Source organism: Cottoperca gobio, unplaced genomic scaffold (assembly GCF_900634415.1).
Source record: "Cottoperca gobio unplaced genomic scaffold, fCotGob3.1 fCotGob3_172arrow_ctg1, whole genome shotgun sequence".
In the NCBI taxonomy this organism is placed as follows: Eukaryota; Metazoa; Chordata; class Actinopteri; order Perciformes; family Bovichtidae; genus Cottoperca; species Cottoperca gobio.
In genome coordinates this window covers 5,001-29,745 of record NW_021166821.1, presented here as the reverse complement: position 1 = coordinate 29,745, position 24,745 = coordinate 5,001, and the positions used below count along the sequence as shown (strand labels likewise).

General features: G+C 41.9%; 8 protein-coding genes and 1 pseudogene across 8 annotated transcripts; 6 read left to right on the top strand and 3 right to left on the bottom strand.

Annotated features, from left to right (window-relative positions):
* Window positions 1-19,788, top strand: LOC115004725 (uncharacterized; annotated as a pseudogene).
* LOC115004724 (histone H2B 1/2-like) lies at window positions 2,130-2,581 on the top strand. Its single transcript, XM_029426404.1, has one exon. It carries the CDS (start codon window positions 2,154-2,156, stop codon window positions 2,532-2,534), a length of 381 nt encoding a protein of 126 aa, XP_029282264.1. The 5' UTR covers window positions 2,130-2,153; the 3' UTR covers window positions 2,535-2,581.
* On the top strand, window positions 4,025-5,417 carry LOC115004718 (late histone H2A.L3-like). Its single transcript, XM_029426400.1, has one exon. The coding sequence runs from the start codon at window positions 4,052-4,054 to the stop codon at window positions 4,559-4,561; it is 510 nt and encodes a 169-aa protein (XP_029282260.1). The 5' UTR covers window positions 4,025-4,051; the 3' UTR covers window positions 4,562-5,417.
* Window positions 5,525-5,983, bottom strand: LOC115004720 (histone H3). Its single transcript, XM_029426401.1, has one exon. The coding sequence runs from the start codon at window positions 5,961-5,963 to the stop codon at window positions 5,553-5,555; it is 411 nt and encodes a 136-aa protein (XP_029282261.1). The 5' UTR covers window positions 5,964-5,983; the 3' UTR covers window positions 5,525-5,552.
* On the bottom strand, window positions 6,626-7,705 carry LOC115004717 (histone H1-like). Its single transcript, XM_029426399.1, has one exon. The coding sequence runs from the start codon at window positions 7,645-7,647 to the stop codon at window positions 7,003-7,005; it is 645 nt and encodes a 214-aa protein (XP_029282259.1). The 5' UTR covers window positions 7,648-7,705; the 3' UTR covers window positions 6,626-7,002.
* LOC115004716 (histone H1-like) lies at window positions 14,086-15,203 on the top strand. Its single transcript, XM_029426398.1, has one exon. It carries the CDS (start codon window positions 14,116-14,118, stop codon window positions 14,773-14,775), a length of 660 nt encoding a protein of 219 aa, XP_029282258.1. The 5' UTR covers window positions 14,086-14,115; the 3' UTR covers window positions 14,776-15,203.
* An 881-nt stretch (window positions 19,789-20,669) lies between the features above and the next one.
* On the top strand, window positions 20,670-21,113 carry LOC115004721 (histone H2B 1.2-like). Its single transcript, XM_029426402.1, has one exon. It carries the CDS (start codon window positions 20,686-20,688, stop codon window positions 21,064-21,066), a length of 381 nt encoding a protein of 126 aa, XP_029282262.1. The 5' UTR covers window positions 20,670-20,685; the 3' UTR covers window positions 21,067-21,113.
* Window positions 21,114-21,884: 771 nt separating this feature from the next.
* On the bottom strand, window positions 21,885-22,669 carry LOC115004722 (histone H4). Its single transcript, XM_029426403.1, has one exon. It carries the CDS (start codon window positions 22,656-22,658, stop codon window positions 22,347-22,349), a length of 312 nt encoding a protein of 103 aa, XP_029282263.1. The 5' UTR covers window positions 22,659-22,669; the 3' UTR covers window positions 21,885-22,346.
* A 1,430-nt stretch (window positions 22,670-24,099) lies between these two features.
* On the top strand, window positions 24,100-24,391 carry LOC115004726 (histone H2A; the record flags this gene model as incomplete). The annotated part of the gene is made up of 1 exon (XM_029426405.1): window positions 24,100-24,391. A coding segment is annotated over exon 1 (277 nt), but the record flags the coding sequence as incomplete, so codon positions are not given.
* Between the last annotated feature and the right edge of the window lie 354 nt (window positions 24,392-24,745).

Here is a 24,745-nt window from a genome sequence, read left to right as displayed (position 1 = left end):
ACAACATGAGTGGAAGAGGCAAAGGAGGAAAGGGACTCGGTAAAGGAGGCGCTAAGCGTCACCGTAAAGTGCTCCGTGATAACATCCAGGGCATCACCAAACCCGCCATCCGTCGTCTGGCTCGCCGCGGCGGAGTGAAGCGTATCTCCGGTCTGATCTACGAGGAGACCCGCGGTGTGCTGAAGGTGTTCCTGGAGAACGTGATCCGTGATGCCGTCACCTACACCGAGCACGCCAAGAGGAAGACGGTGACCGCCATGGATGTGGTGTACGCGCTGAAGAGGCAGGGCCGCACCCTGTACGGCTTCGGAGGCTAAACCAGACCCGCTGCCCCCCCAACACAACGGCTCTTTTAAGAGCCCCCCACTTTATGTAAAGAGCTTATTCCTGTTCATCCAGTCATGAAACGTAATTTCATTCACACAAATCTCCCTTTACTCATTAAGTCTGTTTAGTTTATACGGCGAGTTGTTCCCATGATCTTAGACATTAAATACAATGTAAGTTTTATTATCTTCTGCTTAACAGAAACATGAAGACAGCACTGCATGTTACAAGCTGCCAATATACAAAGTGTTAAACCCTGTTTCATTAATGTCGACTATTTATTCTATTTAAGACAGATTCACATTAGGCTGGTTCACTGGATAAGTTACAATATGTAATCTTCGTAGGATCATATGAATCACAGATATACAACCATAACCATGTTACTATAGCAACCACACCATCTACACTCACCTATATAGCTATTAATGTTTAGAAACACCTCCGTACCTGTGGTGATATAAATACACACAACACCACATCATAAAGAGCTTCTTCCCTTCATATGTTCAGATGACCATCAGTCATTTAAATGTAGAAACTTAAGATGAACTTTCTTTACTTGTGTGTTTGTGTTGTTCACTTCACTGTTTCATGTTATATAATTGTACTATAATTTTTTTTAATAAATTGATAAAGCTTGTTATCTTGTAAACACTTTTGATTTGTCCCTCAATGTGTATTTAGACAAACTCTACAGAAAATTAGACCTTATTTCCTTTCCCCAAATCATCAAGTGGTATATTGTGCTGTAATGTGTAACACTTTACACCACTAACATCTAACCTGTTCTCACGCTCAACAAACAAGACTTTTTATTCTTCACTTTATCAAACATTTATAACAAATCTGTTATTTTTTGTATTACAAGTTTTCTGAAATGTAATGTTTGATTATGTAAATGAAGCTTTATGTTATTAAAGATGTGCTGATGTGCTCCATGTCCAGATCTAAAGTGAAGTCTGGATGAAGCAGGTTCAAAGTGTTTCATGTTGTTCACATGTCAAAGGTTTGTACAGATTCTGGATCTGTCTTTGTATCACTCCATAAATCACTAAATCCTGTCAACACACAGAACTCTGTGCATCTCCTGCATGTAGTGAGTGTAGCGTGTATAACATGAGCTGTGAGTGACATGTGAACAAAGCCCTCTGCACAAAGCTTCAGAATATAGAGAGGAATGAAAGTGGAAAGTTTGGTGTATGTAAGTGCTACTGAAGTGGAGACTTCTGCTGAAGAGTGTGAGAAAAAGCTCCTTTAAAGATATGTATTGTAACATTCATACATGTTGTACACACTACAGGTGAACAGGGTCATACATGTTGTACACACTACAGGTGAACAGAGTCATACATGTTGTACACACTACTGTAGTATTTGAACGGACATTTAGCAGGTCCTGGACATTCTTACACAATTAAAGTTTCCAGTGAGTGAAAAAAGGACACGCCAAATAAATGTAATATGAAAAGTAAAAAGTAAAAAAAGTAAGCTATCAAAACATAATGAATAAACAATATAATCAAAAAAGTCACAAAGTCATAAAGCTACAGAAAATAAGTCTTAAAAATATAACAATGTACTTTCAGGCAAACTTGAGATAAAGTTGAATGTATCTTTTATTTAAAATTACAATTAACTAGAATCATAACAAAGTTTGTGAAACACTCGTCCACTTCCACAGCCAAATAACAGGCACACACGTCACTGAAGACCAGCCAATAGCAGAGTGGGAACAGCACAGCCTCATTTGCATACGGGGGCTTAAATAGAAGCAGTGCTGCCGTACTCCAGTACATTTCTTAGTGAACACTAGATCTGTAATCATGCCTGAACCAGCAGCGAAATCAGCAGCCCCCAAGAAGGGATCCAAGAAAGCGGTGACAAAGGCCGCTGGAAAGACCGGCAAGAAGAGGCGCAAGTCCAGGAAGGAGAGCTACGCCATCTACGTGTACAAGGTGATGAAGCAGGTTCACCCCGACACCGGCATCTCCTCCAAGGCCATGGGCATCATGAACTGCTTCGTGAGCGACATCTTTGAGCGCATCGCCGGTGAGGCCTCTCGTCTGGCTCACTACAACAAGCGCTCCACCATCACCTCCCGGGAGATCCAGACCGCCGTCCGCCTGCTGCTCCCCGGGGAGCTGGCGAAGCACGCGGTGTCTGAGGGCACCAAGGCCGTGACCAAGTACACGAGCTCCAAGTAAACTGTCCTGATGTCAACCAACAAACCAACGGCTCTTTTAAGAGCCACACACTTCTTCTTAAAGAGTAAACATCCAGTCACACATGGGTTTATGAAAAGCCTCCCTGCACATCATCTTCTTTCTCCCACATTTACAATGGAAGTGTTTTTATTTAGTCTCCCTATTTTTAGTTATATACAGATTACCTGTCTGCACAAACCTGGTGTGACATGACTGCATCATGTGTCTTCACTAATGTTTAAATTAAATATATAAGTTAACTAAAACATTATGAAACTATGGAGGCTTTGCATCAGTCCTGTGGGGTTTCTCTCTTCCTGCTACTTCAACCAACGGCTCTTCTAAGAGCCACACACGGACTCTACTGAAATACTTTGCTCGTGTCAGTCTGAACACAATCACCTGAGTTCATAACAAGGAACAATTATAGACATTATATTGTTCAACTATAATCTATAATGGATGATATTGGCCAATTCATACAGCTTTAATGAAATGTCTTATCAAGAAACACTTTATTTTATTGTAATGCATCAAACTTCAAAGATCATTTGTTTTAAATAACTTTCCTTTGTGGCTTCAAACACTATTTATGCTGATATGAAATATGAAGTATCTAAAGGTCCCAGTGTCCCTGGACTCCTGTGTTTTTATTGAGTGATGGATGGGAGAATATGTATTATATGAGCCTGTTACTTCATCTTATGATATTTGGTATGAGGTGGAAATATGTATGAGTACATCTTACATCTTCTCACTTCTCTTCTCATCCCACTAATGTACCGACCTCACTGCAAAACGACGTCCTGCAACAGACTGAAACAAGCTTCAGAGCTTCTCTAATAAACAGGACAAGTTCATGATCTGAAAGAGGTTCATGATCTGTTCTGAGAAGTCCAAACAATCATAGATCTGAAGGTTTATTTTCACATCCAAAAGTAATTCATGTCTCAGGAACTCTTATTATTTACATGCATTACATACACAACCTATAAAGCCACTCAGTCATGTTATTCAATATTATGAAATAACATTTCAGTTTTTGTTGGCTGTAAAAAGGTGAAACAACTTCTTGTTCTCATATTGACGTAGGTGATCTAATAAACAAGAAAACCAAATCTCAATGTATTTTCCCTGTGAGACAGTTTGTGGGAGTTTGTTTGCAATATTTGCATTTGAATTGAAATCAAGTGTAAATGTATTTGTCATATATCATCTTACACACTGTACATTTGTTTGTGTGTGACACAGACTCTGTGTGTAACTGTCCTGCACACCGTTTCTAGAAATGGATGAACAATTTGAACTTTGAGATGTTTCATTCTGAAAAGCCCGTTGGGCGCGAAGCGGAAACGTTGTAGTTAATTCCGGCGGCTGGAACGACCTGTTTTCTAATTGGACGATCATCGCTACGCTCAAATGTGACCAATGAGGCAGCAGCTGAGTTCATATATAAACGGATACGTTCAGAGTGAGAAGTACTTTCTTCTAGACTTCGAAGAATACACTGTTTGAAAATGTCTGGACGTGGTAAAGGCGGAGGCAAAACAAGAGCGAAGGCGAAGAGCCGCTCCTCCAGAGCCGGACTCCAGTTCCCCGTGGGCCGTGTCCACAGACATCTGAGGAAGGGTAACTACGCCCAGCGTGTCGGTGCCGGAGCCCCGGTGTACCTGGCAGCGGTGCTGGAGTACCTGACCGCTGAGATCCTGGAGCTGGCTGGAAACGCCGCCCGTGACAACAAGAAGACCAGGATCATCCCCCGTCACCTGCAGCTCGCCGTCCGCAACGACGAGGAGCTGAACAAGCTGCTGGGAGGAGTGACCATCGCTCAGGGCGGCGTGCTGCCCAACATCCAGGCGGTGCTGCTGCCCAAGAAGGCCGAGAAGGCCTGCCAAGAAGTAAACACCCTTAACCGACTTCTGCTAAACAAAGGCTCTTTTAAGAGCCACCCACCTGCATCTGAGAAGCGTTTCCTTTTGACAACGAAGCATCATTCTGTATTAATTATAGTTCAGATGTGTCACTAGCGTTACAGTATTCTGTGTTTCAACACATTATGTGCCCGTTGTTTGTCTTCAGTAATAACATCAACACTTCACTGCTACAGGTGAAGGCTTCACAATATCAACCTGCTTTTATTTATTAGACGTGTTACACATGTAACAATAGTATTATTGGTACAAAATCACTTACCCTTACCCATAACTACCCTTCAAACTAGAATTATTTGGGAACACTAATATTCAGCGGAACTGACATTTAAACAGGCAAGAGCTGTAATGTTATACTGCCTGTAAACTGTTTGGGTTACATAATGAATCATGTTTGAAGTTCAGGACTTATTGCATGTCAACAGTTATTTTATGCAAACATAGAACATTAGTGTCCAAGATGGGAACATGGGAAACATTGGTTCTGAAGCTTTAAGTATAATCCGACATTAATGTTCACTGGACATGTTACTATTTCGTAGGAAAAACAAGTCCGATAAAAATACATCAAACACAGGTTATATTATTTATTAACTTACCATACCACAGTGAAACACTAGACATTAGTTTAACAGGTATGTTACTGAGCTGCATTGTTGTACAAGCTGTAGTTTAGCTGCAAAGACTGCTGATTAACGTTAGTTAGGCTAACGGTTGAGCAGAAGAGCCCTATGAAGACAGCGCCACTGACGCATGCGCACTTCTTATCCCAGAATTATGACGGAAATAGGCCTCCATAAAATGAGACTACACACTAAGAACATTTAACACCTCCATACCTGTGTATATAAAAACATAGGAGCTCCCAGTGCGAGACAGATCGCTCACTCGATATATAACAATGTATTTAAGTTATGTAACAAGTTCAATAAACACTTGATGCTCGACATGTTTTCACACTAGTTGTGTGTAATGTGGTCATCATGGAGGACAGCACGTGTGTAATGAGTAGTTCAGGACATGGCGCTCTTAAGGGAGTAGGTGGCTCTTAAAAGAGCCGTTGTGTGTTGGTTGGTCTGCGGTCAGTTTAAGCCCTCTCCCCGCGGATACGGCGAGCCAGCTGGATGTCTTTGGGCATGATGGTGACCCTCTTGGCGTGGATGGCGCACAGGTTAGTGTCCTCGAACAGGCCGACCAGGTAAGCCTCGCTGGACTCCTGCAGCGCCATGACGGCGGAGCTCTGGAAGCGCAGGTCGGTCTTGAAGTCCTGAGCGATCTCCCTCACCAGGCGCTGGAAGGGCAGCTTGCGGATCAGCAGCTCGGTGGACTTCTGGTAGCGGCGGATCTCTCTCAGAGCCACGGTACCGGGCCTGTAACGGTGAGGCTTCTTCACGCCGCCGGTGGCCGGGGCGCTCTTGCGGGCAGCCTTGGTGGCCAGCTGCTTCCTGGGAGCCTTTCCTCCGGTGGACTTACGGGCGGTCTGCTTGGTTCTGGCCATCGTTACAGAGTCTGCTTCACTATGAGTAAAGCTGTTGTGATTCTGAAGCGACAGCGTCTTCTTTATATAACCAGAGCCGGAGCGCTTACGACACTGATTGGTCTAATGCATGCACGTGACACTGCAGCGTGTCAAAGGGAAAAAAGCAAAAAACAATGTCATCTTTATTAATAAGACGAATACAAACAATAACAGGATATTAATCCTACATTAGTATGATATAGCCGCAAAACATATTTAATAACAGCTTATAAATTGTATATATAGTTATACTATATATTTTGCATTTATGAAATTACAGAATGACAATAAAGGAAACAGCGGAGATCATATTCATATTGTATACCTATTTTAACAAAGCAAAACACCAAACTATTTTGAAGAGAAGGAACAAAAACATTAGCATGTTTACAACTACTGAAATAAATGAAACACCTGCAGCCTGTTAAAGTCCTCCAGTTTTTGTTGCTTCTCTATTTTTTTGCTTGGTGAAATATTTGTAAAAGAGGTTAATATTTATTAAACGTAAAGGTGAAATGTGGTTCTCTATTGGTCTATTTAATATGCATAATATGGAAGTAATGATTAATAAAGTGTGTCATCAGCTGGTTTAGCCTCTCGTGCTCACGTTCTCCAGGAACACCTTCAGCTTTTAATGAAATCTGATGTTTCAATAAATGTAGTATATTCTCAATAGTTTTGAATCCGTGTTAACATTCAACTACATCATTGGATTGTTTCAGCTGTTGCTTGTTTACAAAAACATTACCCCGGAAGTGTTCATATATTTAAATATCTTGATACTATATAGACGTCAGTTTGGCTGAATGCTATTTAATAATTTGAATCTGCCCCCCCCCCCCCTTATATGCAATATATTAGTTTAATCATCGCAGCTTCCCTTCGACAGCTGTGCATATGACAATAAATAAAGCATACATAATAAAGTGAACACATAGCATAACATATATTAAGGAAAAGTGCTTTAGTGTATGTGGGTGGCTCTTAAAAGAGCCTTTTGATGGGTGAAGCAGCGTGTTTACTTCTTCGCTGGTTTCTTCGCTGCAGTCTTCTTCGCTGCAGTCTTCTTCGCTGCAGTCTTGTTCGCTGGTTTGGCTTTAACGACCTTCTTCGCAGCTTTCTTGGGAGTCACTGCCTTGTTGGGAGTCACTGCCTTCTTGGGGGTCACTGCCTTCTTCTTCTGGGTCTTTGTAACCTTCTTCACGGAGGTTTTCTGGGGGGTAGCGGACCTCTTCGCCTTCTTGGGTGTTGCGGCTTTTGGCTTCTTGGCGGCTGCGGCTTTCTTAGCGATGGGTTTCTTCGCTACCGGCTTCTTGGCTTTGGCGGCGGGCTTCTTCACTACAGTCTTGGGTTTCTCAGTGGGCTTGCTCGCCTTGAAGGACCCGGACACTCCGGTTCCCTTCGTCCTCACGAGGGATCCTTTCAGCAGAAGGCTCTTTACGGCGCGTTTGATCTGGACGGCGTTGTCGTAGCCCTGAGTGGCCAGCTCCTTCTTCAGGGCAAATAAAGAAATCCCTTTACGGTCCTTGGAGGCAGAGACTGCTGTCAAGACGAGCTCAGGGGCGCTGGGTCCAGATTTCTTCGGTCTGGGAGCTCTCTTCTTCGGAGACTTTGCCGGTGTGGCGGCGGCGGCGGCGGCGGCGGCTGGAGCGGCTTCTGCCATTGTGTTGTCAGTTGGATCCTCGAGATTATTCTGATGAGACTGTTGGAAAACTCCCAGCAAAGAGAGGCACTTAAACACACCATGAGAACCGTGGAGACTCAACCCAGCCTGCCGAGCACCGGAGCAGCAGGAATACTGTGCCACTTTGTGTTTTCTCCTCGCCAATAAATGTATAAAGTACTCATCTACAGGACGTGAAAACGTGTCAAATCTATTCGAATTGATAGCCAAGGTGTTTTCCTTCATATAGAAGTCAAATAAACCGTATTACCTTTCTGTATTTTTATTGGGAAGCCTTTAAACCTCCCCCAACTACTGCCGTGTGAGGCACTAATCTGTGACTCTTCCCTGTAATATCGCTGCTAAATGCTTTAAAATACTTTATAATCCCATTAAATCTAGTTAGATGTTGAGAGGAGATGTTTGTCTGAAGACTCAAAGTAAAAACAGTCAGTTCTTGTGATTAAATCTGGATGAAACAGAGGTTAGTTTGGTGTCTGCAAACACACTCAGAAGTGACCCGGGACTGTACACCTGCTCTGATGGGCAGTCGCTGAGTTTAGTTTTATTTTATTTATTAGTAATATTTTTCATTTAATTCCTAAAAATCTAACAAAAATAAATATCAAGTCTGAAGTTTTTCTAACTTTAAAAATGACATCAGTAACAAAACCTTCACTTGAAAAACAGTAAAAGTTCGTTGATGTAAACGTGGAACTGGTTAATGTACACTTTAAGGTTAATAAATTAATCAGCACACTCATCCAGCATATTATTAAAATGACTCACAGTTCAAATCTCTGATAAACTTTAAAGTACTCCCTGGTTTTATCTCCACACTAAATGTCTGGTTTGGACTTTAACTGTAATGATCTCGTCTTTTCAACCTTTTTGGCTCGTGACTCCTTAAAATGAAGCAATACCTTCTTGTGATTGTTTATCACAGGTTATATTCTTTATTTCAACATGAATTATGAACATTTAATCCAAAAGACACATTGTTTCCTTCTCAAATGGTCTCACATGAAGAGTTTAAGAGGCCTGTGGAATCCAATATTTTATAAGAACTACAAGAGAAAATCAAAGTTTTTCTTTGTTTTGACTTTAATCTTGGGACTCTCAGGTTCTTGATTTTAATGAATAAATATATTAATTACAAAGCTCAATCACAAATATAACAAAGTTTGATATACTGTATAAATAAATCAAAGCAGCCTCATAATGCATTGTACTGTATGATCGATACTTTGACAGTAAACAATACTTTTAGTTTTAGTTTTATATCTTAAATACAACTAACATGTAAAAGTCATCAGTACAGTTTGTTTTTATTACTGATAAAGTGTATTTATATATTTCATCAAAACTAATTACAGAGAAACAATACAGAGAATAAAATAAAATCATAAAACATTTATAATAATATTAATAATAATAATAATAATAATAATAATAATAATAATAATAATAACTGTATCTTTATCTGCTCTTACAAAACATACATATTATTTCTACTGCCCATACTTTAACATTTAGTGTATTTATGTATTTAGTCTTCTTCCTGCACATTTAATACTTTATTAATCTTAACATTTATTATTTATATTACCTTTTACATTATTCTGCATTTTACTGCTCTTTGCACTTCTGGTTGGATCTTATTCTGCGTTTTGTTTTCTCAGTTGTACAATGACAATAAAGTTAAATCTAATTCAACATTAATGTTATTTCCAGTGACTCTCGATAATAAATTATCACATTTCTGAAAGATAAAACTGGCATGAAAACACATAATTAAATAAAACTTCTTCTCATATTAAAATGTATTTTCATATTTTAAATCCCCCTCCAGCTGTACATGACCATTAGATAGAAACAGATGAATTATTCTCTACATTAATAAATACAAGTTAAGATAACATTTGCCGCTGCCTGATAAACTGTATTTTGATTGTAATTTTACAGGATTTTAGTTTCTTTATTTGTTGTGATATCTTCTCTGGAGTTTTAATTACAATTATAATAATTTCCTTAGTTTTAAATCTGTTGTAAAGCTTTTTCATAAAGTATTTCATTCTTCAGCTACTTGATGCTTTCTGTACCCGTTTCTGGGCTTCGTGTCTTCACTTTCTAAAGTCTTTGTCGTTAAAGCTTCAGAGACTTTGGTCGTCCATCGTAATGTTTCACCAGCTTCTCCACTTCCTCTGTGATCCCGTCCAGTAGACATGATCTGAGATGATCTATGTGAGATTATTCTGGGATGTAATGTGAGAGGAGTACTCCTCCATTACTGTAAGTCTTTAACAGGTATATTAATTCTGACTTGAACTGTCACCTCTCTGTTGGGGAGGGAGCCAGAACTAGTGCGAGAGGTGGAGCGCTACCAGTTGGATCTGGTGGGGCTTACCTCCACGCACAGTCTTGGCTCTGGAACCGTACTCCTGGATAGTGGTTGGACTCTATTCTTCTCCGGAGTTGCCCAAGGTGTGAGGCGTCGAGCGGGCGTGGGGATACTCACTAGCCCCCGGCTGAGCGCCGCTACGTTGGAGTTCACTCCAGTGGACGAGAGGGTCGCCTCCCTACGCCTTCGGGTTATGGGGGGGAAAACTCTGACTGTTGTTGTGCCTATGCCCCAAACCGCAGTTCGGGGTATTCGGCCTTCTTGGAGACCCTGAATGGAGCCCTGCAGGGGACTCCAGTAGGGGACTCCGTAGTCTTGCTGGGAGACTTTAACGCGCACGTGGGAAACGATGGAGACACCTGGAGAGGCGTGATTGGGAGGAAGGGCCTTCCTGATCTAAACCCAAACGGTCGTTTGTTGTTGGACTTCTGTGCTAGTCATGGAATGGCCATAACAAACACCATGTTCGAACATAAGGATGCTCATAAGTGCACGTGGTACCAGAGCACCCTAGGCCAAAGGTCAATGATCGATTTTGTAATCGTATCATCTGATCTGAGGCCGCATGTTTTGGACACTCGGGTGAAGAGAGGGGCGGAGCTGTCAACTGATCACCATCTGGTGGTGAGTTGGATCAAGGGGTGGGGGAAGACTCTGGACAGACCTGGTAAACCCAAACGGGTAGTCCGGGTGAACTGGGAACGTCTGGAGGAAGACCCTGTCCGGGAGATCTTCAACTCACACCTCCGGCGGAGCTTTTCAGATATCCCTGTGGAGGTTGGGGGCATTGAACCTGAGTGGGCGATGTTCAAAACCTCTATTGCTGAAGCTGCGGTGAGGAGCTGTGGTCTCAAGGTCTTAGGTGCCTCAAGGGGCGGTAAGCTTCAAACACAGTGGTGGACTCGGTGGTCAGGGAAGCCGTTCGACTGAAGGAGTCCTTCCGGGTTATGTTATCCGTGAGGACTCTGGAAACAGCGGGTGTGACAGAAGTTCGGAGAAGCTATGAAGAAGGACTTTCGGTCGGCACCAAGGTGCTTCCTCAGGAGGGGGAACCGGGGAACCATCCAAGCTGTGTACAGCAAGGGTGGGACCCTGCTGACTTTGACTGAGAAGGCTATCGGCCGGTGGAAGGAGCACTTTGAGGAACTCCTGAATCCGACTAACGCCCTCTATGGTAAAGGCAGAGCTGGAAGCTGATGGGGGACTATCGTCAATTTCACTGTTGGATGTCAACAGGGAAATTGAGGTAAACAGGTAAGTCTTTAACAGGAATATTAATTCTGACTTGAACTGTAAGAATATTTCTGGAGGGTGTTTAAAAAAGAAACAGAGATTGACTTTAAAATACAAACATGCCTTCTATATCAACAACATGATGTTCCTCTTTAACGTCTGTGTGGTATTATAATTATATTTATTAATCCTTATGATCTGGAGTCTTTCTAGATTTATATGTTTCATGCTCCTTTATCGTCTTCACCTGAAAGAGAATCTTCTTCTTGATTTGGTTCTTTAGCTCATTAAATTTGAATGATTCACCTTTGTAATGTCTATATGAATATAAATATATATAATATTTGGAGATGAGCTTGTTTGAAGTCGTCTTGAGTAGTGAGTACATGAGTAAAAACATCTGCAGTGTTCACGTGATATTATCCAGCTTCCCTTTGAATGTGTACATAGTGTAAAAAACCTCCTTTCTCCACTTCTATCATTTATTATTATTTTATTTTTATATTTTTAAGAGATCCACATGCCGGCGTAAATACATCTTAACAGTGAGGCCTATGCTGAAAATATACGTAGACTATTTGTATTTATTAGGTTTCTTCCCTTTATCTTATATTTACAGAATTAAAATGATATATATTTGACAGAAAGAGTGCCATCACTTTAAATGATTTGTCCTTGATTTTCACATCTCTATAAACCCTCAATATCTTCTACACAGAGGAGTTACTCCTTGATTAATCCTTAATTGTAATATAAAGAGTTCCTTGTTCCTTATTACCTCACTAGAGACATGCCACGTGCCAGCATGCTTCAAGGCCTTCACCATCATCCCAATCCCTAAAGAAACAAGGATCACAGGACTAAATGACTACAGACCCGTCGCCCTGACCTCTGACTAATGAAGTGCTTTGAGTGCCTTGTCCCACCTCAAATCCATCACAGACCCACTCCTGGACCCCCTGCAGTTCGCCTACCGAGCCAACAGGTCTGTAGACGATACTGTCAACATGGCCCTCCACTACATTCTCCAGCACCTGGACTCCGCAGGAACCTACGCCAGGATCCTGTTTGTGGTCTTCAGCTCTGCTTTCAACACCATCATCCCAGATCTGCTACAAGACAAGCTCTCCCAGCTGAGCGTGCCTGACTCCACCTGCAGGTGGATCACAGACTTCCTGTCTGACAGGAGACAGCACGTGAAGCTGGGGAAACATGTCTCTGATTTCCGGACCATCAGCACCGGATCCCCCCAAGGCTGTGTTCTTTCTCCTCTGCTCTTCTCCCTGTACACCAACAGCTGCACCTCCAGTCACCGGTCTGTCAAGCTCCTGAAGTTTGCGGACGACACCACCCTCATCTCGGGCGGGGATGAGTCGGCCTACAGGAGGGAGATTGACCGACTGGTGACCTGGTGCAGTGTGAACTACTTGGAGCTCAATGCTCTAAAGACAGTGGACATGATAGTGGACTTCAGGAAGAGCCCAGCCACACCTGCCCCAATCACCCTGTGTGACTCCTCTGTGGACTCTGTGGAGTCCTTACGCTTCCTGGGCACCATCGTCGAGCTGAACATCACCTCCCTCATTAAAAAAGCACAGCAGAGGTTGTACTTCCTGCGGCAGCTGAGGAAATTCAACCTGCCAAAGACGATGATGGTGCACTTCTACTCTGCCATCATCGAGTCCATCCTCACCTCCTCCATCACCATCTGGTACGCTGCTGCCACTGACCGGGACAAGGTCAGACTGCAGCGTGTCATTCGCTCTGCGGAGAAGGTGATCAGCTGCAATCTGCCATCTCTCCAGGACCTGCACGCCTCCAGGACCCAGAAGCGTGCAGGTAAAATTGCAGATTACCTCATACTCCGTTTGTGGGAAGCTTTGCACATTCCTCTGAGTATTTTGCACATTTCTGCACTACTACTACAACACTTTTAATTGTAATTTAATTAAGATATACTGTACATATAGAGAGGTGTGTATTATTATTATTATTATTATTATTATATAATAATAATTTCACAGATGTCTGAGCCCCTGTGCAGGTGTCTGTTTCTAATTCCTTCATTTTAATAATTAGTTTCCCTGATTTTAAAGTTAAATACATGATGTTGATGTTTGTGGGAGCTCATCTATCACCTGAGGAAGATTGAGGCCTTTGTATCCCAACAGCATGAGATCTATATGTCTTACACATTTCAGATTATGATAACTATCATATAAATACAGTTATATTATGAATTTAAAAAGAGAGACTGTGCTAAATAAAGGAAACACACGGTGTCAGAAAGTGAAGAACTCAGCCAGTGGGCTATCCCAACGTGAGTGTGTTTGCAGAGATCAAAATAACCTCTGTTTCATCCTGATTTAATCACAAAAGCTGATTGTTTTTACTTTGAGTCTCTAAAAAAACATATCTTCTCAACATTTAATCAGTTTTAGTGGTTTTCAGATGTATTTTAAAGCATTTAGGAGAGAAATTAGAGGAAAAAGTCACAGATTAGTGCCTCTCACGGTAGTAGTTATTGGAGGTTTAAAGGCTTCCTGATCGAAATACAACAATCTTCAAAGCTTTATTTAATATATATGTGAAGAGAAACTCCTTCGTTTCCAGTTCAAATCAATTTTACACGTTTTCACGTCCTGTAGATGAGTACTTTATACATTTATTGGCGAGGAGAAAACACAAAGTTGCACAGTATTCCTGCTGCTCCGGTGAGCAGGCAGACTGGGTTGAGTCTCCACGGTTCTCATGGTGTGTTTAAGTGCTTCTCTTTGCTGGGAGTTTTCCATCAGTCACATCAGAATAATCTCGAGGATCCAACTGACAGCACAATGGCAGAAGTCCCTGCAGCCGCCACCGCCACCGCCGCCGCCGCCGCCGCCGCACCGGCTGCCCCAGCTAAGGCAGCAGCAAAAGCACCGAAGAAGAAGACGACCGCTAGGAAGAAGGCTGGTCCTGGTGCCGCTGAGCTCATCTTGAAAGCGGTGACCGCCTCTAACGACCGTAAAGGGATGTCTTACGTATGCCTGAAGAAGGACCTGGCCGCTCAGGGCTACGATCACACCGCCCACATTAAACGCGCCGTCAAGAAGTTGCTGGAGAAAGGAGCCCTTGTGCAGCTCAAGGGAATCGGAGTGTCCGGGTCCTTCAAGGCGGCCAAGCCCGCTGAGAAACCCAAGAAGGTAGTGAAGAAGCCCGCCGCCAAAGCCAAGAAGCCGGCAGCGAAGAAACCCATCGCTAAGAAAGCCGCAGCCGCCAAGAAGCCAAAAGCCGCAACACCCAAGAAGGCGAAGAGGTCCGCTACCCCCCAGAAAACCTCCGTGAAGAAGGTTACAAAGACCCAGAAGAAGAAGGCAGTGACCCCCAAGAAGGCAATGACTCCCAACAAGGCAGTGACTCCCAAGAAAGCTGCGAAGAAGGTCGTTAAAGCCAAACCAGCGAACAAGACTGCAGCGAAGAAGACTGCAGCGAAGAAACCAGCGAAGAAGTAAACACGCTGCTTCACCCATCAAAAGGCTCTTTTAAGAGCCACCCACATACACTAAAGCACTTTTCCTTAATATATGTTATGCTATGGGTGTACATATGTTATATTTATTATATATATAATTATTGTGCACAACTATTGAGAAGCAGCAATGATTAAACTATAAATACAGAAAAGGTTCTCCAGTAAAAGTCAAATATATATATATATATATATATATATAATATATATGAGTAATGCAGTACAACATGGGTTATGTAATGTAGGGACTCTAATAAATTGTTGGTATAATTTATTCATAGAAGAACTTTTCATTCCCTAATTATTGATTAATAAAAGACACAAGTGTGTTCTCTTATAACTCATTTACTGTACAGTACTCTTATTATTCATTGTTATGGAAGTACTCATTAAATAATTTACTCATCATTAACTAATAATTAGATACCGGGTCATTCTTGTTATTCAGCAACATTTCAGCCTCATAACTTTCAAACATATATATTTTTGTCATAATATACAAATAGTGACATGTTTAACTGTCAGGAAAACACGTAGGTCAACTTCAGTTACTAAAATATATATATAATTATTATTAATGGATTGGTTGAAATTGGTTAACAGATCACAGGGTGGAACATTTAAAGCTATAGCTCTGAGAGATCCAGGTTTAACTAACTAACCCTAACCCTTCATAATCTAGCGAGACAGATTAACATTATGAAATATGGGGAAGACACTTTAACCCTCTATGGTACGCATGGTGATACCAGTTTGGAGAAAAAAATATTTGGAGGGGTTTTTTTTGTCATATAATAGACCAAACAGACATAATATAAAGAAATTTCCAATAAATAATTTTGGGGGGGGGGGGTCTTTTTTGGGGTACGTTGCTTTGAGTCAACACCGTACCATAATGGTAAGTAATGAAAAAAGAGTGTTATTGTTTCAAATTTGAACAACATTTATTTAAAAGCACATGGAAATTCATGAAGCAGTTCTTCTCAGCAGTGAAGTATAGATAAGTGACTCACTTTGAACACTGCACTTTCCCTAACTCCCTACCCTAACCCTAACCCTTACAAACAGGGTATTTGCACCGGCCCTTTTTCCCCACCCACAGAGGCCTAATGTCAGGGTTGATCTGCCCTTCTTCTCATCCAGGTCTCATCATTCTGTGATGGTCTCCCCTCTTCTTCAAGACTTTCCTCTCGTTGCAACTTCAGCTTTGAATTTCAGCAAGCTGTACACTTTTTTCTTCAGGATGCCAAAGTGTTGCAGTCCCTGCAGTACAGGAGCCACGCATTCACTGGAGTTAAATCCATCATTTATCCAATTTACCTTTGCATTTTTAGCAAGTTCCCATTACTTAATTAGCAAATAAAGAACATTAAACTATTAGAAATTAAGCTTTACTCATCTATTATTGTGAATATATTTTTTCCCAGATTGAAAAAAGGCAGGAAATGACGTTTTCAGACCATTTTTGTGCAGAGAAATAGCTGAGCTGATCCTTGTGCAACAGACAGCATGGCCCCCAGAGACTCATGTTCCGTTGGGGGAATATATATTTATATTTTTTAAATGGTACGCGATCTCCTCGCACTACATTCGCGATCGACCTTTTGGGCACCCCAACTTTAAACCTTTGAGTTCCCTTTAATTTACATCACTTCCTGCAAATGGTTTCAATGGAATTGTAGTCTTTTTCTTTTAGAAAATAAACTACACACTAACGGGTGGAAAATGACTTCAGGGACACACATTAAATTATAGAAATGGTAATAAATCCAGAGAGTTTAACATGGTCTATTAAATAATTAAAGAATGTTTTTGAGTACTTTATATGTTTTATAGTTATTGTGCAATATTTTTACTGTGTATGTTTCTGTGTAAGTTATAAAGATTTGTTACGATGTATTCATTTTTATTATTTTATTGTTAATTGTCTAAATAATAAATAATAATAATAATAATAACTGTTATTTGTAAAGCGCCTTTCATGGCAAGAAGCAGTCTAAATGCACTACAATACAAGACAATAACGACAACATTAAATGTAACCTTTACACATATTTACATCTCTTATTATTTTATAATTTATAATTAATTTGATAAACTAGATATTATATTTATCCCCGTTGAAATTCACAGTACAAAATAATGTAATCATAGTTCAGACATAAATGATCTTTTTAACCTTTTAACTAAAATGATGAATTAAGTATTGTTGTAAAGAGAATATTTTGTATATTTCCACTACATAAATGTAATTTATAAATGTAGGTATTTTATTCACAGCAAGCATTATTGTGAGATATCTGATTTTGACATCTGAATTCAGACTTTAAACTAAACACACTTCCTCTTTCAGAAGCGCTCAGACCAGCTGCTGTGGAGGAGTGGTTGACTTTTCAAATTCCTTTCGTCCAATAGTACATCAGACATTGCGCGCGTGTCCCTCGGCCTGGACCAATCAGTGCTGCCCTGACTCCGGCAGTTCATTTATAAGGCGCTGTTCACAGGCTGGTAGTATTCTTTTTATCACTGTGAACGCAGAGAAGACTGAGAAACTACGATGGCCAGAACCAAGCAGACCGCCCGTAAGTCCACCGGAGGAAAGGCTCCCAGGAAGCAGCTGGCCACCAAGGCTGCCCGCAAGAGCGCCCCGGCCACCGGCGGCGTGAAGAAGCCTCACCGTTACAGGCCCGGTACCGTGGCTCTGAGAGAGATCCGCCGCTACCAGAAGTCCACCGAGCTGCTGATCCGCAAGCTGCCCTTCCAGCGCCTGGTGAGGGAGATCGCTCAGGACTTCAAGACCGACCTGCGCTTCCAGAGCTCCGCCGTCATGGCGCTGCAGGAGTCCAGCGAGGCTTACCTGGTCGGCCTGTTCGAGGACACTAACCTGTGCGCCATCCACGCCAAGAGGGTCACCATCATGCCCAAAGACATCCAGCTGGCTCGCCGTATCCGCGGGGAGAGGGCTTAAACTGACCGTAGACCAACCAACACACAACGGCTCTTTTAAGAGCCACCTACTCCCTTAAGAGCGCCATGTCCTGAACTACTCATTACACACGTGCTGTCCTCCATGATGACCACATTACACACAACTAGTGTGAAAACATGTCGAGCATCAAGCATCTAAACATGAAATGTCAATTTTCTATACAGTCATTTACTTTACTGTGATATGACTTGGCTGTAAGCAGATGTCTCTGTCAGCACATAGACACTTCCTGTTAGACTCTGTTTTGAACTGTAAACTAAGCAAATGTATCTTTTGTTTATCTTTACAACTTCAGCTCTGATTCAAGATGTTAGGAAGACAAACTCATTACAGTAACTGACTGACTGGTACACTTGTCATCTTCAGAATCAGAAATTCTTTATTAGGCCCACAAGGGAAATTTACCTTGTTATAGCAAAAGAGTTAATCATGGCCTGATTTGACATTCCCTAGTAAGGTTTTAAGTCATATTTACATCTTACAGTTGATGGTGTTGGTCAATTTGTAAGCAGTTAATAAATAAAATAAATAACATTTTTAATTAATAATTTATGGTTGGGTGCAAAGATTTGATCCTAATGATTCTAGCAAAACAAGAGAAGTGTGGATCTTAGAGGAATCATTGACTGTTTACTGGTGAGTTTATAATTATAACTGTATCATAATTACAAAAATACTGATAACACAGGACAACCCAACTGTAAAATATTGAAACCTCCATTAAATAAATGTGTTGCACAGACTTCAATTTAAACCTAAGTTAATATGGATTTTAAGTTGCTTCATCACAGTGGAAAAGCAAAGGCTGAATAAATACAACTAGTCTCTATGATTGTTAAATTGTCGGTATGTTCAGTGGGAAGCTGTAAGCTACTTGGGAATTTTGGTTTGGTACATAGTTGTACCTCTGTTGGAGGTGAGTGTGATGTACCAGCACAAGTGCCATTGTCAATGGTTTTTATTTTGAAGGAAATTGTCTTCCACTAAATCGGCAAAGGGTAAGTGCCAACATCCTGTTTACTTATTTCGGTTTTACACACAAATACATAATTGAAGTATATTCTATAATATTAAATATCATAGATGTATTTGGTGTACCATTAACAATGCCCTGCCGATATTTTTCTAAAGGAGATTTATCGTAACGGAAATGCCGCGGCACAGTCTATAGCTTGAGAAGCGGACCGAGCTGAGGGTGACTGTCCTCAACTACGTCCGCAGACGGACTTTAACTACGGACTCTCGCGGCTTTCTGATTATCAGTTTTTCTGAACTCTGACAACATGAGTGGAAGAGGCAAAGGAGGAAAGGGACTCGGTAAAGGAGGCGCTAAGCGCCACCGTAAAGTGCTCCGTGATAACATCCAGGGCATCACCAAACCCGCCATCCGTCGTCTGGCTCGCCGCGGCGGAGTGAAGCGTATCTCCGGTCTGATCTACGAGGAGACCCGCGGTGTGCTGAAGGTGTTCCTGGAGAACGTGATCCGTGATGCCGTCACCTACACCGAGCACGCCAAGAGGAAGACGGTGACCGCCATGGATGTGGTGTACGCGCTGAAGAGGCAGGGCCGCACCCTGTACGGCTTCGGAGGCTAAACCAGACCCTCTGCCCCCCCAACACAACGGCTCTTTTAAGAGCCCCCCACTTTATGTAAAGCGCTTATTCCTGTTCATTTAATTCAATGTATAACATCTTTGCTGACTACGAACCAAACAATAACTTGCAGCTGTAGATCAGTTATCATTATCAAGTTCTTACCGTAGCTTGAAATGCATTGGCTTGAATACACTTGCTGGGATCGTGAATCGAACACTACATGAAACATAACACTATAATTTAATGTAATGCAACAACATCATTGTATGTGCTGTATATAAATACAACTGTGTACATGCTTAAATATCACTTTGGAAAAGTCCGTTTTAGTGCCACCTCACAAACTGACTGTGACTCATTACATTTTTTATTGAACCTCTTATAAATACATTAAACCCCAAATCAACTTCAGGCTTTTTGTGGATTTGTGTACATCATGTTATGTATGTCAATTTGTAACACTAACACTGACAATAAACCACCAACCACGATGTATAAAAGTATGTACAATAATGATTATAATATAAAATACAAATTTAGAATAAATATATGAACATGTCCAAATGCAGACATTAGGCTAACATAACGTAACTTACAGTCTAACAAAATGTGAGGAACGCTTTACATTTAGGAAATTTAGAAATTAGACATTTAGAAAATAAGTGAGTAATAAACTGAATTTGGCTAAGAGCTCATAAAAATTGACTTTGTTACAATAATAAATTACGTAATAATAACGAAATATGCATGTTCTTTTTGAAAATGTTTAAGACAAGAACAACAAAACTTATATTGTTGTGATTATTAATCTACAAAAATGTCCCAAATGTGTAAAGGCCTTAGACATTACTACGGTAGTTATTTTGTTGCATTAAACTTTAGTTTTTGGACTTTAAAGTATACGATATAAATGTAGTGATCATACTACAAAATAACTAAAGCAGTTAACAGCGTATAATATCACAGTTTTTTTAATTGTCCTTCCCCAGTAAATTAAACAATAATCAGTCCAAACATATTGTACTATAGGTAAAATCTCACTTTAATAATAATAATAATAATAATAATAATAATAATAATAATAATAATAATAATAATAATAATAATAATAATAATAATAATAATAATGAAATGCATCTGAAGTCATCATCCAGTGAGAGACATTTCCGCATAGTTACTCCCTGACGCATGGAGAATTAACCAATAGCAGAGTGGGAACAGCACAGCCTCATTTGCATACGGGGGCTTAAATAGAAGCAGTGCTGCCGGACTCCAGTACATTTCTTAGTGAACACTAGATCTGTAATCATGCCTGAACAAACAGCGAAAGCACCAGCCCCCAAGAAGGGATCCAAGAAAGCGGTGACAAAGGCCGCTGGAAAGGCCGGCAAGAAGAGGCGCAAGTCCAGGAAGGAGAGCTACGCCATCTACGTGTACAAGGTGATGAAGCAGGTTCACCCCGACACCGGCATCTCCTCCAAGGCCATGGGCATCATGAACTGCTTCGTGAGCGACATCTTTGAGCGCATCGCCGGTGAGGCCTCTCGTCTGGCTCACTACAACAAGCGCTCCACCATCACCTCCCGGGAGATCCAGACCGCCGTCCGCCTGCTGCTCCCCGGGGAGCTGGCGAAGCACGCGGTGTCTGAGGGCACCAAGGCCGTGACCAAGTACACGAGCTCCAAGTAAACTGTCCTGATGTCAACCAACAAACCAACGGCTCTTTTAAGAGCCACACACTTCTTCTTAAAGAGTAAACATCCAGTGATCGCCGATGTGTTTAAAATTCTTCTGTTTTATCTGGATTTTATAAGAACCGGATATATGTTATCTGAACGAAGTCTTTGCTGTGCGTCACTGAACCAGATATCAGACATTGACATTGTGTGTTTTGGGTGATTGTGATTTTTTTTTTTTTTTTTTTTTTTGTCGAACTTTTCAGAAACCATGAAATATATTTAGAGAAATGTTTATATATCTACATCCTGTGTATTAAAACTTCCTGAAAGTGACTGATGAATTTCTTTAAATATATAACTTTTATTGTTATTAAAACGGTCAGATTTCCATCATACCATAAAGTGTAAATGTATATAACTATAAAACTAAACTTTACTATACCTTGTGTCTTCAAAACCTGTTGTTACTTCTAACTGCACAATATTCCAAACTACAAAACATTTTTAATGTGATGTTAATTTTATGCATTTTTAGTTAAGTGTTGTGATGGGGGTGACTGACGGAAATGACTGCATGTCACAAAAACATTTTAAACAATGTTCAGTTCAGACAGAAAAACACATTTTTAATAAACTTTTAAGCAGATAAAATCATGTGGCAAACCTACAAGCAAGTTGCACATGTTGCACTTACTATTTAGCACAAAACTAAAAACGTCCCTGATTCATTCTCTTGGGAGGTATCATTTGCACATACAATTAATATTAGGTCAATATTAAATTCAACACTTAGGTTTGAATATCCAACATCAGGCCCAAGGACAAGAGATATACAGCAAGAACACATAAAAGGACACTTTTTATGTAATACATATGACTGGTTTATGATTTAATTTGTGTATGTTCCTTTTGGTGTTAAGTGAGTCACATAAATAGGAAACGTGTATTAGTTTTTCTACCAGGGACACAAAGGACAATAGTTGAAGAATCCCCCATATACTGAATACACGTAGCTAATGTGTGGGCTGATTGTTGGCAGTTGTGGAAGAAATACGATCCCTGGTCAGATTACTAAATGAACCCGTACATTGTAAAGATTTGACAACTTCTATCCAATAGCTGAGCATCACGTGCATACAATGGACAAATCAACGTCTTCATAATATATTATATACATTATAATAAAACAGACAAATTGCGTTTCACGACTGGATGAACAGGAATAAGCTCTTTACATAAAGTGGGGGGCTCTTAAAAGAGCCGTTGTGTTGGGGGGGCAGCGGGTCTGGTTTAGCCTCCGAAGCCGTACAGGGTGCGGCCCTGCCTCTTCAGCGCGTACACCACATCCATGGCGGTCACCGTCTTCCTCTTGGCGTGCTCGGTGTAGGTGACGGCATCACGGATCACGTTCTCCAGGAACACCTTCAGCACACCGCGGGTCTCCTCGTAGATCAGACCGGAGATACGCTTCACTCCGCCGCGGCGAGCCAGACGACGGATGGCGGGTTTGGTGATGCCCTGGATGTTATCACGGAGCACTTTACGGTGGCGCTTAGCGCCTCCTTTACCGAGTCCCTTTCCTCCTTTGCCTCTTCCACTCATGTTGTCAGAGTTCAGAAAAACTGAATATCAGAGAACCGCGAGAGTCTGTACTTAAAGTCCGTCTGCGGACGTAATTGAAGAATGCCATCCTCAGCTCAAGCGCCAATGTTTTTGATCCTCTTCTCAAGCTGGAGACTGAGCCGTTGCATTTCCAGTTATGATGAATTTGCTTCAAAATAAAAGCAAACCTTTGACAATGGCAGGGCATTGGTAGTACACCAAATTTATCAAGAACGCCATAGAGGTGCCATACTATTTTCAGTTGTGCTGTTAGATATTAATAACAGCGTCTGCAGCCCGTCCTTTCAGTAAATTATACTATAAATGTTTGAATAATGTTTTTGACATACTAGATACTGTGACTTTTCATGTTTTTGAAAAGCAATACTACGTCTTTTTGTGGCTTTTTTCAAGACTCTTTTTAGCTTTTCGACATGCTATACTATAACTTTTTCATAATGTTTTTAGACATACTATATACAATGATTTTTTAATATTCTTTTTGATATACTATATTTTAAGAAATATTATGACTTTCTTCATCTTTTTTGACATACTATTGTTGTTTTTTTAGACATAATAGCGATTGCCTTACAGGGCATAATCTACACTAAAGTAGAAAAAACAATGAAGGGTGAAATGTTTTATTGTTTAATTCATTGTCTCAGCTACACATACAAGTTATTTGTCAGATACCAATTTACAGTATAAAATGCATCTAGGCTGTGGGACAGGATTTAAACAATAGTCTCAAAGGAAAAGTTTGGTTTAAATTTTGGAAAAATAGACACAAGTATCAGCAGGAAGCTAAACAACGTACTGCAGTCAATACAATTTACACTTAAGTACTTAAGTGTACGGTATACTTAAATCTGCGGAAATACCAGAAGTAAACAGCTTACAAAATGCGCAAAAGTATACTTTTCTACATTTACCTAACATTACTTTTGACAACTATATTTAAGAGTTTGTGAAGAACCTGTGCAGTGCTCAGCTGCTTAACCTAACATGGGGGAAAATGTCTCAGTGTCTGCTACTGTATTTATATTTGGTGGTTGTTCATAGTGAAGGCCAACCGAACATGTCTTCTTAAGAAATAGATCTATGAACAAGAACTATGTTTAACTAAACAAAACAACAACAAAAAAGTGAACAAAAACTAAATGAACAATTACAATGATGGCCAATATGGAATACATATTATACTTCTCAATACATCCATTAATATATAAAAATATACTTTTACGTATATTCTGCAACATGTTATTTTGAAGTAGCAGTATTTAACGGAAGTCTTGTGGTAAATACAGAAACTTGGCACGAGCTCTCTTCTGATAGGACTATCATAGATGCGCTCACTGATGGCCAATCAAGGAGCAGCAGGTAGATGTATAAGCCTGGTGTTGACGTCAGATGCCTAATTCTTCTCTCGTGTCTGTGAAAGAGGTAATAGAAAATGTCAGGAAGAGGCAAAACCGGAGGCAAAGCAAGAGCGAAGGCGAAGAGCCGCTCCTCCAGAGCCGGACTCCAGTTCCCCGTGGGCCGTGTCCACAGACATCTGAGGAAGGGTAACTACGCCCATCGTGTCGGTGCCGGAGCCCCGGTGTACCTGGCGGCGGTGCTGGAGTACCTGACCGCTGAGATCCTGGAGCTGGCTGGAAACGCCGCCCGTGACAACAAGAAGACCAGGATCATCCCCCGTCACCGCAGATCGCGTCGCAACGAAGAGGGGGGGGGGGGGGGGGGGGGGGGGGGGGGGGGGGGGGGGGGGGGGGGGGGGGGGGGGGGAGGGGGGGGGGGGGGGGGGGGGGGGGGGGGGGGGGGGGGGGGGGGGGGGGGGGGGGGGGGGGGGGGGGGGGGGGGGGGGGGGGGGAGGGGGGGGGGGGGGGGGGGGGGGGGGGGGGGGGGGGGGGGGGGGGGGGGGGGGGGGGGGGGGGGGGGGGGGGGGGGGGGGGGGGGGGGGGGGGGGGGGGGGGGGGTGGGGGGGGGGGGGGGGGGGGGGGGGGGGGGGGGGGGGGGGGGGGGGGGGGGGGGGGGGGGGGGGGGGGGGGGGGGGGGGGGTGGGGGGGGGGGGGGGGGGGGGGGGG